General features: G+C 50.2%; 1 protein-coding gene across 2 annotated transcripts in view; it reads right to left on the bottom strand.

Annotated features, from left to right (window-relative positions):
• The window catches only part of Gpr107 (G protein-coupled receptor 107), a 74106-nt gene that overhangs the window by 22144 nt on the left and 35994 nt on the right, over positions 1 to 15968 (bottom strand). For both annotated transcript variants that reach the window (XM_052182119.1, XM_052182118.1), the window contains exons 10-14: positions 10703 to 10778; positions 9598 to 9671; positions 8664 to 8781; positions 5680 to 5810; positions 2434 to 2477 (exon numbers count right to left, since the gene is read on the bottom strand). In XM_052182119.1, coding sequence (XP_052038079.1) covers positions 2434 to 2477; positions 5680 to 5810; positions 8664 to 8781; positions 9598 to 9671; positions 10703 to 10778 — 443 coding nt within the window. The remainder of the gene's footprint in view (positions 1 to 2433; positions 2478 to 5679; positions 5811 to 8663; positions 8782 to 9597; positions 9672 to 10702; positions 10779 to 15968) is intronic.

Genomic DNA, 15968 nt, shown 5'->3' with positions numbered 1-15968 from the left:
CAACCTCATGTGACCTTGATCTACACCAACAGTTCTCAAGCTGAGGCCCCGCCCATGTTGAGGGGTAAATGACCCTTTCATAGGGGTCACCCAAGACCATCAGAAAACACAAACATTTACATTATAATTCATAGCAGTAGCAAAACTACTGTTATAAAGTAGCAACAAACTAACTTTATGGTTGGGGTCACCACAACATGAGGAACTGTATAAAGGAGTGGCAGCCTGAGCAAGGCTGAAAAGCACTGGGCCAGACAAAAGATAACTTTTCTTCAGATTGTCTTCACTGCAGGACCTGCCGTGCTGTCTGCCCAGGGCTAAGCTCTTTCTTGCCATCCTCAGCTAAGAGCACTGTGGATGAATCATCACAGGCCACACAGTCACACCCAGGACAAGATGGAGGACAGCAAAATGGGCAGAGGCTAGAATGACAAACAGCGAAAGATGATTAAACAAACAAACAAACAAACCAGGCAAAGGCCCTCGGCAGGGAGCACAAAGTCCGGGACAATCAGGCAGAACTTCCCCCTGGGGAGCACTGCCGATAGGATCTTAATTTAGAACACCAAAACATGCAGGAAGAAAGGTAACGTGAGACAGGAGGATCTCTGTGAGTTCCAGGACAGCCTGTGCCATTTAATGAGACCGGTCTCAAAAAACAGACAAAAACACAAAAAGCTCTCAGGGCTGGAGAGGTGGCTCAGTGGCTCTGAGTGCTGGCTGCTCCCATACAGGACCCGGGTTCAATTCCCAGCACCCACACAGTGGCCCAAACTGTCTGAATTACTCATATGGTATATGGACTGTATGCAGGCAGAATAATGTGCACGTGAAATGAATGAATGAGTGAATGAATGAATAAATAAAATGTTCATTTTAATACATCAAGAAAATCTGCTATGCATTAAGTTATAAAAGCAATGCCACCTTTTAATATACTGTACATACAACAACCATAGGCTCAGAGCACTCCCTGACCAGGTGCTTCCTCAGGTTCTCTTCTACCCACCACAGGGGTGGCCAAGTCTTGGGAGTCACAGCTTGCTGCCCAGACTGCCTGTACTCCAGCTGCTAAGGGTGTGATGGGGGCGGGGGTGTCAAAGCCCTTGGAAGGAAAGAAGAAAAGCACATGCCAGAAAGGCTGTATCCCAGCACTAGGGAGAACAGAAGCCTGCCCCGGGCACCTGTGGAGGCGACTGGGTTCTCCTATACAGGCTGCCCAGCGCGGCAGAAGCCCGGACAGCCGTTGGGGCTATTCTGGGCCAAGCTGAACAGAACATAAATACCCAGTGAGTATAATCAGGTCTTGAAGAGTACTGAACCCTCAAAGTCAGGAATCACTCAACTCAATGAACCCTGTGGACACGGCAGGGCGATGGGGGCAGCTTAGTGCCAATGTAAACATTGTATTTCATCTCAACACTGAAAACACCAAACAACCCCAAAGTAAAATAAAGCGATATAAGTCATCAAGCATCAAGCCTATGAAACGAATGTTTGAATCCATACTTTTCTTTCTTTCTTTTTTTTTTTTTTTTTTTTTGGTTTTTTTCAAGACAGGGTTTCTCTGTATAGCCCTGGCTGTCCTGGAACTCACTCTGTAGACCAGGCTGGCCTTGAACTCAGAGATCCGCTTGCCTCTGCCTCCCAAGTGCTGGGATTAAAGGCATGTGCCACCACTGCCCGGTGAATCCATACTTTTCTAACAAGAACAACTGCTCAGTGTTGAAGTTGGGGGGGGGGGGGGGGAGCAACTCCACGTGGCCCAAGAACTATTCCTCCGCCCTATGGCCAGTCAGCAGACTGCTGTAGACCAGACGCATATGGGTCACTCTCTGCTGTGCATCTCGGCACAGGAGGAAAGGTAAGCTTGCCTGCAGCCATTCGAGCACAGTGCTGGACACCAGGCAATGCAGAGGCTTACTGGCCTGAGTCTCTCACTTCAAAGAAACGGGCATGCACTGTGCTGCAGTAGGCAGATGGAAGCTGCCTCTCCACCTCCAGACCCAGGATCCCCAGGATCCCCACGGACCTCTGCTCTCTGATCTGTCCCAGACCCCAACAGCCCCTTCTGAGACAAGATTCTCTATTGGATTTGGTTTTGAAAAGTGAAGATCTTGGACCAGGCATGGTAGTGCGCGCCTTTAATCTCAGCAGGCAGATGGATCTGAGTTTGAGGCCAGCCTGATCTACAGAGTCAGTTCTAGGACAGAGAAACCCTGTCTTGAAAAACAAAACAAAACTTTTTTTTTTTTTTTTTAGTAATTCACAACGGACAGCAGAAGTGACACACAGCTGTTGGCCTGTAACTCATCACCTGCTGTCCCCAAGTCCCAACCCTGCCTATCCGTCCCCAGTCCCCGGTCCTATCCAAGTCGCCGCAGGGCGAATGGCAGTGCAGCCCGAGCGGCACAGGGAGCAGCAGACACTTGCCTTTTCCGTCTGTGGCGGAGGCTTCTTGTAAATGCCTGATTGACCTAAAAATAACCATGTGGAGACAAAGGTTAGTGGGCAGCCTGCATTCTCTTCTATTTATGGCTCTACAGCTTGGGACCTGAGCCCCATTATAAACCCAAGGATTTGGACCAGATGACTAGACAGCCCCCTCCTTAAAACAAGAGACCTGTGTCAGTGCACACTTGGCCATTTATGGCTCTCAGGCTGAGGGAGGATGCCCTCTGCTGGCAGAGACAGGGCCAACAGGAGGGTGAGAGAAACCCCATCACTTAATTCTGCTCTCATTTCCAGACTCCCCTGTCCCTCAGAGGACAAGCAGCACTAAGCAGCACTGCCAGGCAGGGACAGGACCCCAGAGAAAGTCACTGCTGCTTTCTAGAAGCTGTGAAGATCTGGGGCCTCCATGGAGTCACTGCACTTGGGCAGATTCCCAGACCTGGAAAAGGCCAGACTCCTGGGATAACTAATCACCATCATTGTGGTCCAGGCAGGGGCATTAACATTATTAAAGATGCCTTGAAGACAGGCACTGTGGCAGAGGCCTGCCATCCCCGCACTCAGGAGGCTGACACAGGAGGCCTGCTCAGACTTCAAGATCATCCTGGGCTAACAGTAAGCATCAGGCCGGACAGAGCTCCGCAGCAAATCCCTGCTCAAAGGACAAGACATGAAATAAGAAAGACTTGAGCTGTCGGCACAGCTCACAGCCGCAGGGGAAAGCCTACACTGAGCAGACAGACAAGGACGTGCAGGGGAAGCGAGCCAGAGCTCCGCAGGCAGGGCCCCTGTTCAACACTGACCCTCTTATTTATAGATAAATCACTTCTAAGGCCTCAGTAAAACACCCCAGTACTCCCCAACTTCGTGAGAAATGAACACATCAATGTTATTAGCATAAAGGTCATCTATGATAGCTGAACCAAGGCTGGCTGAATCAAGTATTTCAAAATTTTAATAGTGCTATTTACTTGTATTTAAATCAGTGTGGACATGTGTACACATGCACACATGTGGAAGGCTGTGTGCACACATGCACACATGTGGAAGGCTGTGTGCACACATGCACACATGTGGAAGGCTGTGTGCACACATGCATACATGTGGAAGGCAGAGGACAACTTGCTGGTATTGGTTTTCTCCTTTCCCCATGTGGGTCCCAGGGATAAAACTCCATCTCACTGGCCCACTGATGCTGTTTCTTCTATATTTATTAAAATCTCATCTCTTGCAGCAATTTTCAGAATATGTACCATAAGGGATTCATTAGGCACCTGCTCAGTGCTGGATCAAGTAATAAATGACCACTGGTGGTTCTATGCTTATGGTGGTTTGAATGAGAATCCCCCCCATAGACTCAGATACTAGAATGCTGTGTCTCCAGCTGGTGGAACTGTTTGGGGAGGATTACGGGAGGTGGCCTTCTTGAAGTAGGTATTTCACCGGAGGTAGGCTGTCTTAGTTTTGGGTTTCATTGCTGTGAAGAGACACCATGACTGAGGTGTCTTATAAAGAATAACATTTAATTGGGGCTAGCTTACAGGTTTAGAGATTTAGTCCATTGTTATTAAGGTGGGAAGCATGGCAGCATCCAGGCAGACATAGTGCTGGAAAAGGGGCTGAGAGTTTTAAATCTTGATCCAAAGCCAGTCAGAAGACTGGCTTCCAGGCAGCTAGGAAGAGGGTCTTAAGCCCACCCACAAAGTGACACTTTCTCCAACAAGGCCATACCTCTCAATAGTGCCACTCTGGGCCAACCATATTCAAACTATCACACAGGCTTTAAGGTTGAGTTAGCGTTCTCTGCTTTCTACTTACAGATCAAAATATGAGGCCTCAGCTACTGCTCCTGTGCTATGCCTACCTGCCTGCTGCCATGCTCCCAGCCACGCTGGTCATGGACTCTAACTCTCTGAAACCATAACCCCAAATAAACTCTCTCTTCTATACATTGCTTTGGTCATGGTAGCTTATCATAGCAGTAGAAAGTGAGACAATATTCAGCTGGGACCCTTGTACTTCAGTGTTTCAGCAACTGTAGACGTTAGGGGCAGGACTTAACTCCTGCTCCCAACAAGGTCTTCACCCAGCGATAGCACTGACAACTCTGGCTTTGAGCTGCCTGTTGTGGGCAGGACAGCAGTGCAGCTGACGACCGCATGGTAATGGTCTTACCCCCATTTCTTTTATTTTTTAGGGCCACCTGCAATGGGTAGGTGGTCCCAGTTGTGTGCCAGCAACTGCTATGGTACCACAGTCTAACCCCTCCTTGTGGCTCAGGGGACTCAAAGGCAGCAGCCAACTTCTTTTTTGGGACAGGATCTCATTGTAGCCCAGGCTAGTCTCAAAATTGTTATGTAGCAGGGGATGATCTTGAACTTGCGGTCCTTTTGCCTTGACTTCCTCCATGCTAAAATTCCAGATGCACCACCTGCCATGTTTATGTTGTGCTGAGGGAAGGAATCTGTGGCTTCAAGCACTTTGCCACCCGGGCCACAGCCCAGCCCTCCTAGCTCTCCTCTACTCTGGCAGTAGTTGGGAGGGTGACTCTACCTAGAACCATGAAAAATCAGAGTGGCTGGACAATACACCAGACAACCTTAGGATTCTAGAAAGTTCTGACGTACAGACATGAGCACTGCCAAAGACCACATCTCACTCCTCAACATTAACTCAGTGTGAACAGCGCTGGAGAAACAATGGCCAGACACCAAGGGTGAGTGGCAGATGTGCTGTCACCCTGTTCTATCTACATGGCTGCACTAAAGCAGCAATCTGCACCTCTCTGTCATGATTTCACAAGGCCTCTCTCTCTTCCACAGAGCACGGCAAGGACACCTTTGATGTACAGTCAAGCACAAGCCCAAAGCCTGCCATTTCTGGATCAGAGCAAGCTATTCTCGAGAGCCCCAAACCCAGGTGTCCTGAGAACTACCATTAGTTTATGTGAGTGTATGTTCTCATTTTTCCATCTAAACTGGCAAGAGAAATGATTCTCCTACTCAGCCCTTATCAAACTGGCTGACATTTAACATGACCAGTGGGGCCTGAGGTCTGTGTTCCATACCAGTTCCCTTGGGGAACTCTCAATAGCAAAGGCCTGAGGGATTGGAGTCCCAGAACCCCACCCTGAGCTAGTTATCTGGGGCAGCCTGGGGTTCACAGGGCACTCTCAGGCAAAAAGCTACCCTGTGACTCTGCACACACCACCCTAAGGTTGCTTACCACACCACTGGGAAGAGGATGGCGCCACAGCACAGCAAGTCAACCAGGAACAGAGAGTCCTTCCACAGGCCATACTCAGTCGTGCCTTCCTCGGTGGACTCTATGATGATGTAGGCCACGTTCGCCAGGACCTACAGGCATGAGACCCAAAGCATGAGTGCTGTTATGATAGTGGCCCAGTGGGATGTCACTTCATATCACCTGTGCTGGGCCCATGGCTGCAGCAATATTATCAGACCTATAAGCTCCCTGAGAACCTCACCTCCTGACCTCCTGTCCCCTGAGCCTGTTGGGCCTGAGAACTGCCTATGTGACCATGTGACTTCCAAAGTGGGAATAGATTCCTTCTGCCCCCCCCCCCCAATCCCCTCGCAGGGATCTGCAGAACCTCGAGCCTTTTTACAAGGCTCCCTCAAACTGCCCTGGAGAAACCATGTGAAGAACAGACACCCGAGGAGCCCTTGCTGTCTGATCAGGTCTTCCCAGCCTAGGGCAGACTCAGTGAAGACCATAATAACCCAGACCACAGTACCTAACACTGCAAGCAGGCCAGACCCTAAGTCAGGCCTATGCAACTGAGACACTAGCCCACAGAAATGGAGATGTCCTGCTTAGTGTTTCCTGGAATCATCAAGTCTGGGGTGGCGTGTAGCAGTGGGAAGTGGAAACACTTTGCTCTGGGGCACCCAAGCCTCAGGCAGTCTGAAAGCTACTGGATAGGTGGCATTTATCCAACACTCCTCAGGCCTAGTTCTTCCTGAGACTTCTTGGTCCTCAGGAACAACAATTCTAAGTAGCTGATATAGAGCCGAGGTTAGAGTGATAAGATGTGCAGATTTCAGAGACCGCTTGGGTCCACAAAGGGGCCAGTTAGCCCAGGTCCCCATGCTGCACAGGCCACAGGTCCTCCTGAGGCTCACCTGCTCCCATGTCTCATTTCTAATTCCACATTAAGGCTTTGCCTTGTGTTTTCAGGCCTGTCCTCGGGCTCTTAGCAGATTATGGACAATTTTTAAATGGACTTAAATGAGACCCCACTGTGCATCAGGGAAGTTTATGATTTATGGTATTTCCTTTTAGTGAATACCATGAGCTATGATGCAGAAATAACGATGAGGCACGTCGGGGCTGGAGAGTTAAGTGAGCTTGCCAAGCAATCACAAGGCTCAGAGGTCGGATCCCAGCATCCATTTAACAAGCCAGGTGTCCTGCACACAATTATAACCCCAGCTCAGCTCGGAGGATGGAGACAGGATGATGGATGGACTTGCTGGCCTAGTCTAGAAACGCAAACCCCAATTCCACTTGGACCTCAGTTCAGTCTGCATGAAAGACAGACTGTTCCAGAAGCAGTTGCTGAGCCCCTCCCGACAGAGGTTACTCTCCCTGGCTTCAGAAGGAGGTGGGGGAGCTCAGCAGAGTGCCTGCCTTGCCTGTTCAAGGTCGGAGCCACCAGAAAAACAAAGGAAAGAAGAAAGAGGAGGAATAGAAACTTTCCGGTATTCCCCAAGGCAAAAGGAAGCCTTTGGTCACGCCCGCCCGAGCAACCAAGGTCTAAATACTAACTTCCCTATCTTTAGCTTCCAACCTCCTATCTCCTTAGGGGAGCATTCCTTGTGGCCTGTGTGTTCACCTTTCAAAGGACTGAGCAGGACAAAGGTCTCCACCACACCCCAGCTCTGGCTGGGGAGGAGCCAACAGACCAAAAGCCCAAATCTGTCAGAAGGGACACCAATCTGTCAAAATTCCCACAGTTGGAAGGAGAGCTCAGGTTCTGTCACATATGCCATCTGAGGCCACGCTCTGAGGCCTCCAGGGCAGGTTATGGAACTCTGCCTGCCTAGTGGTAGCCACGGTGCTTTGGTCACCAGACCTCAGCTTATGTGTTTCCTCTGATGGCAGAGACACGGGTATTTGTGGTATTCCTCTGCCACATGCCTTTTCTTAAAATTCTAACCAAGTCTCGTCTCCATTATAAGGCTCTTCCAAATCATTCTGAGTGATTATTTCCTCACTGAAAACCTATGGGCTGGAGAGATGGCTCAGCAGTTAAGAGCACAGGCTGCTCTTCCAAAGGTCCTGAGTTCAAATCCCAGAAACCACATGGTGGCTCACAACCATCCATAATGAGATCTGACGCCCTCTTCTGGTGTGTCTGAAAACAGCTACAGTGTACTTACATATAATAAATAAATAAAATCTTTAAAAAAACAAAAGAAAGAAAACCTATACCCACTGGTCTATGTCACTGGTCTGGTGCTAGTCCACACTGTGTGCTGAATGTGGCCAAGCAGCCGATCACTTCCCGGAGATGACGAGACCCAGAAGATTCCCTGTGCCTTCCTCTCCTGCCAGCCACACCCATGCTGCAGTCTAACAGGAAGCTGACTTCATCACAGAAAGGCAAGGCAGTGGCCAGGCAGCTGGGACGCCATACCTGACTGTGGTGCCCCCTCTGCTCCAGGCTCTGCTACCATGCAGACTGCTGGGGTAAGATAGGCCATGGGTTCTCCCTGAAGAGCTATGAGTTAGAGAGTCAGGCCAGGCCTCAGAGCCTGGCCTCCAAGTGCAGGGTGATGCAATCAACATTAGCCCTATGGGACTACTCCACCTTGCATGAAAAAACCCACTGGTGCCACTCAGTTCTAAAATACGACCGACAGGACACCCGGGCCTACTCACTAACCAAAGCACTGGTGTGGAGGCATCCAATGCAGAAAGCATGGCGACATTCGTCCTTCAGTTCTTTGCAGCTCTCTAACCACAATCTAGGCATCCAGGCCTGCCTGACGACAAGAGGCCACCAGGACTCCCAGCACACACCTGGAGCCTAGGTCTGTCAGCAGTCAGAAAAGGAGCCCCCAGCCGCAGCCCACAATGATACCAGCTCTGGTTCCCAAGAAAGCTGACTCCCTGCAGAGAGGCCTAGAGCTGAGCCCTGCCCCTACCCAGGGAGGACTGCAAGGCAGCCACAGTCCCTGTACCTGGAGCGGGATGACAATCATGAAGATCTTCTTGTCTTTATCGGACAGGATGTGCTTGATGAAGGCCCAGCCAGTGCCGATGAGAGCAATGGTGATGAACAGCAGTGCGCCCTTCAGCCTGGAAGACAGAACAGTTCCCAGGTAGCAGCGAGCTCGGGAGGCTCCATCGGCTCATTCCATGACTCTACAGCCCCCAATTCTTCTTCTTATTATTATTTTTTTAAGATTTATTTATTATTATTATATGTAAGTACACTGTAGCTGTCTTTAGACACCAGGAGAGGGCATCAGATTTCATTACGGATGTTTGTGAGTCACCATGTGGTTGCTGGGTTTTGAACTCAGGACCTTCGGAAGAGCAGTCAGTGCTCTTAACCGCTGAGCTATCTCTCCAGCCCTCCACTTCTTTTCTTTTTAAGACTTATTTATGTATATGAGTGCTCTGTCTACACATATGCCTGCACACCAAAAGATCACATATAGATGATTTTGAGTCACCATGTAGGTTCTAGGTAATGAATTCAGGACCTCTGGAATTGCAGTCAGTGCTCTTAGCAACTGAGTCATCTCTCCAGCCCCCTTTCCACCCCCCACCCCCGTGTGGGTGTGGGTGTGTGTATGTGTGTATGTATGTAAGCATATATGTATTTTGAGTAGCCCAAGCTAGCTCAAACTTTTAACTCAAAATGCAGCCAAAGATGATCCTGAACTTGTAACTGTCTTGCCTCTGCCTCCCCCTCCTGAGTGCTAGGATCATGGGTGTGCACCACCATTCCTGATTTATGCAGTGCCGGGGATGGAGCCCAGGGACTCAGGAAAGCTTGGCAAGCACTGTCAACTGAGCCATAGCCCACCTCTAGCCATTAGCGTCTTTGTAAGCCTTCATGGTGCAGGCATTACCACCACCCACTGTCCTGTGGACCGCCATACTTACAGGTGAGTTATGTAGTACACAACGGCCCAGCCTTCAATCGGGAAGCCCTGCGAGGAGATGTAGTGGTAGTCGATCTGAAATCAAAGAGCTGTGCTTCAGAAAGGCTGTGCCATGCACCTCAGTGCAGGGGACAGCAATACAGGACTCATCCCTGGGATGAGGAGTGGGTGGTGCCCGCCCACCCCACTGTCTAATACCTCCTGTACTGAGTTACCAGCAAGCACACTTCTAAGTGTGACCTAACACCCAGTGTGACTCTCAATCCACACTGGCAAACACGTCCATTCTCAGCCAGGTTCTCTGTCTTGAAGTCCTGCTGCTCCCCGTAAGACAGCAGCCAGCTGGTCAGTCAGGAGGCCTGTGCAGTGGCCTGACTTCAGCAATCTCTCCTTGGGTACTTGGAGTTGCTGAACATTTTAACTTCAGAGGCTGGCTGCTGGCAGGACGAGAAAAGCTTGCCCAGCACAGACTTTCAAGTGCAGAGGGAGAACCTAGCACTTGCTTTATATATACCCCATAGACCCCTGACCCCTAAATCAGGGAAGCCTCAATCTTGACCCCACAGGCAAGCTCATTTTGATATGCACCAGATTTCAGTAGTCAAAACTCAGTTCTTGCGCTCCTGATCTTTGTAAGATTTGGTTTCCTCTGGTAATTTACTAACACTGAACTTTTCACTGAGATAGAAGGATGCTTAGTAAAACAGGAAGCTCAGGAATGACGTAGCAGGGGACACACTCATCTCCAGATGACAGGAAGAAGGGGTGTGCGGGGAGAAGTGTTTGATATGCTTAGAGACACCTATGATCCCAGCATTTGGGAGGCTGGGCCAGTAGGACCACCCAAGTTCAAAGTTAGCCTTGGCTATGGTGTGAGACTGTCTCAAAAGAGTAAAATAATACAAGCCAGCACATTCTGGAAAGACTGGCCTGTAAGTGGGATGCAGGCTGAGCACACCAGCCCCATGGCCAGCTCTCTGTACAGAGGGGCTTTATGGAAGCCACATTCTTGGCCCTCGTCTCCCCCCGGACCCTGCCTTGAACATCTTTCGCCAATCAAGCATGTACATCCACCATTTCACAGTGACCCCAATGCTGATACATACTGCATGGAACACCAAGGAGAGAGACTTGGTGAAAGGAAGGGCCGCCATCAGCCAGTGAATTTTAAATACATCATTCCTATAAAAAGAGAGAAGAAAGAATTTAAAGACTTCCACTTCCCCAAAGGCAACCACAGTATCAGGTACTTCTTTTCTTTTCTTGTCTTTTCTACTCTTTTTTACTCTTTTTTCTTTTTTTGAGACAGGCTCTCTCTATATAGCCCTGGCTGTCCTGGAACTCACTATCTAGACCAGGCTGGCCTCAAATGTACAGAGCTCTACCAGCCTCTGCCTCCCAAGTGCTGGGATCAAAGGTGCACCACCACACCTGGATCCATCAGGTAAATTTCTAAGAAAGCAACAAGTACAATCTGAATAACCCACAAACATGAAGTCTTTGTTGTTGTTGTTGTTGTTGTTTTAAATACAAAGCAGATTTTGCCTGTAGGAATGAGTCTGTGGTGGTTTGAAAGACTATGGCTCCTGTAGGCTTGTAGAGATAAATGCTTGGTTTGCAGTTTTTTAGGAAGGATTAGGAGGTGTGTGAGACCTAGCTGGAGGACTCCCAGTTGGCTCTTTGCCCCACATTATGGATCAAGATATGAGCCTTCAGCTGATGCTGAGGTACGGCTGCTGGCTGCTGCCTGTTTGCTGCCATGCCCCCACCATGATGGTCATGGACTCACTCTCTGAAATAGAAAGCCTCAAATAAGCTCTCTTCTGTAAGCTGCCTTGGTCACGGCGTCTTATCACAGCGATAGAAAAGGAACTAAGACAGAGTCGCACGCCACTCCCAGCACACAGTTGAATGCAGACGGGGTGATGTCTGCTGAGGCATGCTAAGGTGGACATTTACACAGCACGCTGACCTCCTCCCTGGGAACCACAGACTCAGCCAGCCACACAGGAATAAGAAGGGCAGTCCTGAAGACAACATGAAATCCCAAGGAAGACAGAAAATGAGACGTGTCTGAGGATGTCTGAGCCGAAAACAGAGGCCTGGGAGGTGGCCGCGGAGCAGCTGAGGAGAAAGGGCTGGCGTCATGCCCTTCCTCCCCTTAGCAGCCCGGTGGATGAAGCTCCACATGCACCCATTCCCTCTCACAGGCTCCAGGCCGCCCCTGAGCTCCAGGAATTAGATTCTTCCTTCTATGTCTACCCCAACTCCGGCAGGAAGGAACTCAAAGCTGTCTCAGAGAAAATAAGACTCTTAAAAGTATACAAAGGGCCGGGCCGTGGTGGTGCAAACCTGTAATCCCAGCACTCTGGGAGGCAGAGGCAGGCAGATTTCTGAGTTTGAGGCCAGAAATCTGGTCTACAGAGTGAGCTCCAGGACAGCCAGGGCTGCACAGAGAAACCCTGTCTCGAAAAAACCAAATCCAAAAAAAAAAACCAAAAAAAGTACACAAAGATCTGACCAACAAGAGCCCAGGACATGTGCACACCCTCACACATGAAGGTACTGGAATACCTAATAATAAGTACATGAAACGGGAGCAGAACGGTTATCACCAAGAGGAGGAAAGCAACGCAACAGATCGGAAAGTGCCGAAGGAAGACCCACAGACGTATAGAAGCTTGACGGAAGAGAAAGCGAGTCCAGCTTGGCGGGAAAGGACAGACCACTTGGTGATTGCAGTGGCAAAACTCATCTGGCGCCTACGCACAGAAGAAAAGCTGCCGGGCAGAGGTGGCCTTTGGTACCAGTTTGGGAGGCAGAGGCAGGCGGGGAGAATCTTGTGTACAATGCATGGATGTATCACCTGTCAATAAAACGCTGCTGGCCTATTAGCTTGGGCAGGAGATATTGAGGTGGAAGGTCGTGTACAGAGGGGGGACTCTGGGATAGTTAGGTGTGGGGTGTGTTAGGGGCTGGGGAGATGTACCCCTGAGACACTGAAGGGGACTGTAGCATGAGACTAAGGAGAGGCAACCAACCACACGGAAGGACCGCAAACACAATAAATGGGTGGGTACGTTATGAGCTAGTCAGGGACAAGCCAAAGCTATTGGCCTAGGCATTTATTCCTGAAATAGTAAGTCTCAGTGTCATTGTTTTGTGAACTTGGGTGTGGGTGGAAAAATCCGAGGTTCCAGGCAGGTGGATCTCTGAGTTTGAGGCCAGTTTGGTCTACAGAGGGAGTTCCAGGAAGTCAGGGTTGTACAGAGAAACCTTGTCTTGAAAAACCAACTCATCCCCCCCCTCCAAAAAAAAAGGAAAGAAAGAAAAAGGGGAGGAGGAGCAAGAGGAGGAGGAGGAGGAGCGAGAGGAGGAGGAGCAAAGCAGAGCTGGACTCACTGTCTGCTTCTTACTAGCGGTTCCAGACAAGCTCAGCTGTGAACGAAACATACCTGTGACCTGGAATCACAACAGGCCCTAGCACCCAAAAAGCATGGCCTTAAAGATAAAATTAGATGGTGGGGCTCCATCACAGCCCAAGCCTTCATTCAACAGCACACACTGCTGACAAGCCTGGGGACCATAATGACTGCGGGTAAGACGTGCATGTGTAGCCAGACAAGGAACTGATCGAGAACACAGACAACTTCTGTGCATGTTAGACATGAGAAGCTAGACAATGAGAAGATCCAATACACAAGCAATATAGGCCTGCAATGAGAGGCCCCAACAGGGACACTGAAAAGACAGGAGACCCAGCAGCTCCCACACACCAGACTGGCACACATCAAGAGCCAGCTGCAGTGGGAGGCTTGGACAGAGCTCAGCTCCCAGGCAAAGCACAAAGTGGCCAGAGGTGGGCAATCTGACAATGCCCAGTGAAACCTGCAAAGGGCAGGTCTCAGGAGCACTCAGAAGGTAGGGGACAAGGCTACTGCAGCACCCTGAGTAGCAGGGGGCTGCGGCTGGCAATCTGTATGCACTCCTGTCTCAGGACTGCAGGAGCAGCCCATGAGGATGCAGCCCACAGACCACGGAGGTGTGGCTAAAATCAGCCCTCCGGATGCAGACTAATGCACAGCTAATGGAAAAGGGTCACTAATTTATTTTTTTGTCCGGACAGAGTTTCCCTGTGCAGCCCAGCTGTCCTCGCTATGTATATCAGGCTGGCCTCGAACTCAGAGATCCACCTGCTTCTGCCTCTCAAGTGCTGGGATTAAACGTGTGCACCACTACCTGGCAGTGTCACTGATTTTAAACCGTTGACTCTACAGACAACACTTTCTATACATTTAAAACATACACAAAAGCTGGGCAGTGGTGGTGCATGCCTTTTTAATCCCAGCACTTGGGAGGCAGAGGCAGGCAGATTTCTAAGTTTGAGGCCAGCCTGGTCTACAGAGTGAGTTCCAGGATAGCCAGGGTTACACAGAGAAATCCTGTCTCAAAAAACCAAAAATCAAAACCAAACAAAAAAACATATACAAAACAAAACAACCCAGCATACCACAGACATTACAAGAATATACAAATGTCCCAAACTATATATTCAGCCTATTGGGATGACCTTCCATGGCTGAAGAGAAGTGGGGGAGGGACAGGAAGTAGCGGGAGATGGTGAGTTGGGAGAGAAGCATGCATAGAGAGATAAGGAGACCACGCCACAGCCTGACGCACACTGGGCTTCTTGCTTTTGTCCTGGGTACTTTCCTGTTCTGGTGACTCCTCACTGAAGGTCAAAGAGAAAGTCAAGGCGGAGCAGTCTGCTGTTGAGCGGCAGTGGCTTTACCCAGAATACAACACGCCCACTGTGAAAGGCCACTCTCACATCCTGGCCAGTTTAACTTCAGTCCTCAGTTAAACACCGGTGCTGGGACTCCGATGGCCCCGATGACCTTCTCTGAAATGGCACAGCTCCACCTCAACAAGCCGAGGAGGGTGAGCAGCCGCCCACAGCACTGGCTCTCACCAGGCCAGCCCAGCGCTGCTTGCTCCCACTCTGGGGTGCATGGCATAGAAGCCTGAAGGAGAGACAAGCGCCAGCAGGCGGCCTCCAGCCCAGCTCAGTCAGGTTACCTCTCACTTCCACTCTCTGGGCCTCAGTACACTTATGTGACAAGATGTCTCATTCTTCTCGGCCCTAACGAGTGTCCTAAACACCCCCTGCAGCCTTGGGGTCATATGCCCAGGTGAAATACACACTTCCAGTCTACCAGCATTCGCTGGCTGTTACATGGGATGCCTTGAATTGCATCTTTTTGGATATGTACACATCTACACAAAGTTAAAAGCATGACTGGCACAAAACAGATCAGCCCCACTTAGCCACCACCTTAGCCAAGTGAGCCGAGACAGGGGCACTGCCACTGCTGAGTACAGGAAAAGGAAACAGCGTGGGCGAGCGAGCGAGCAAGCGGGTCCACAAGTACCCACTGCACGGCATCCTGAGAACACCAGGGATGTGGGCGAGCGAGCGGGTCCACAAGTACCCACTGCACAGGACCTTGGTACAAAGACACAGAGCGAGCTAAGCATGTGAGAGGCTCGGCAGGAAGAAGGCAATTATTACTGCTCCAGTGCTGCAGTGAAGAGAGGCAGACAGGAAGCCACAGGCAGGTGTGCCTGGGAGAGTCGGGGTGTACGGTCAGGTCAGAGGACAACTTGCTGGAGTCGGGTCAGTTTTCTCTTCCTATCATGTGGGACCAAGGCACTGAACCAGGCAGGCAGCAAGGGCTTTTACCTGTTAAATGATCTTGCCGGCATGGCACCTTCTTTTAAAAGGGCCCATAGCCAAGACTCGGGTGTCCACTAAAATGCAATCAAGACACTGAGGGTTTCAGCTTCTGCTCCAGTGCTCCAGGGAGAGGTGTCTGGGGCACTTAATTACCATGTGAGTTTTAGGTAACACTGCTGCACACCTCAAGTCTAAAGGCCTTTTAATGTAAAAATGTTTTACACTGTTTTGTTCTAAGATTCTAGGCAGGGAGGCAGAATTCATACTTCCCTCAACAACAGAGAAGAGGCAGTGCCTTGGGGGTTGGGGACAAGGGTACTGGTGAAAGGCAGATGGGTTCCAAACGGTACCCCACCCCCACCCCAGGAACTGGCTGGCAACAGGGAAAGTCCAGGGAGGCTTTTGGCCAATGCTTCAGAGCTGGAAGCTTTACGCTTCCGCTCAGGCAGTGACACCATCATCACCAACTCCTCTCGAGATGGCGTCTCCTCAGGTATTAGGCACCACACCCTGCAGTGCATCAGGCATCAGCGGCTCTGTGCGTTTGGCTGTCTGTGTGTTTACTCTAACATCTCGATCTGCTTTCTAAACGAGACACTAAGAGTGAGCCAACAGCACAGCATGCAGAGCCTCTC

This window comes from Apodemus sylvaticus, chromosome 5 (assembly GCF_947179515.1).
Source record: "Apodemus sylvaticus chromosome 5, mApoSyl1.1, whole genome shotgun sequence".
In the NCBI taxonomy this organism is placed as follows: Eukaryota; Metazoa; Chordata; class Mammalia; order Rodentia; family Muridae; genus Apodemus; species Apodemus sylvaticus.
This window is presented reverse-complemented; position numbering and strand designations above follow the sequence as displayed.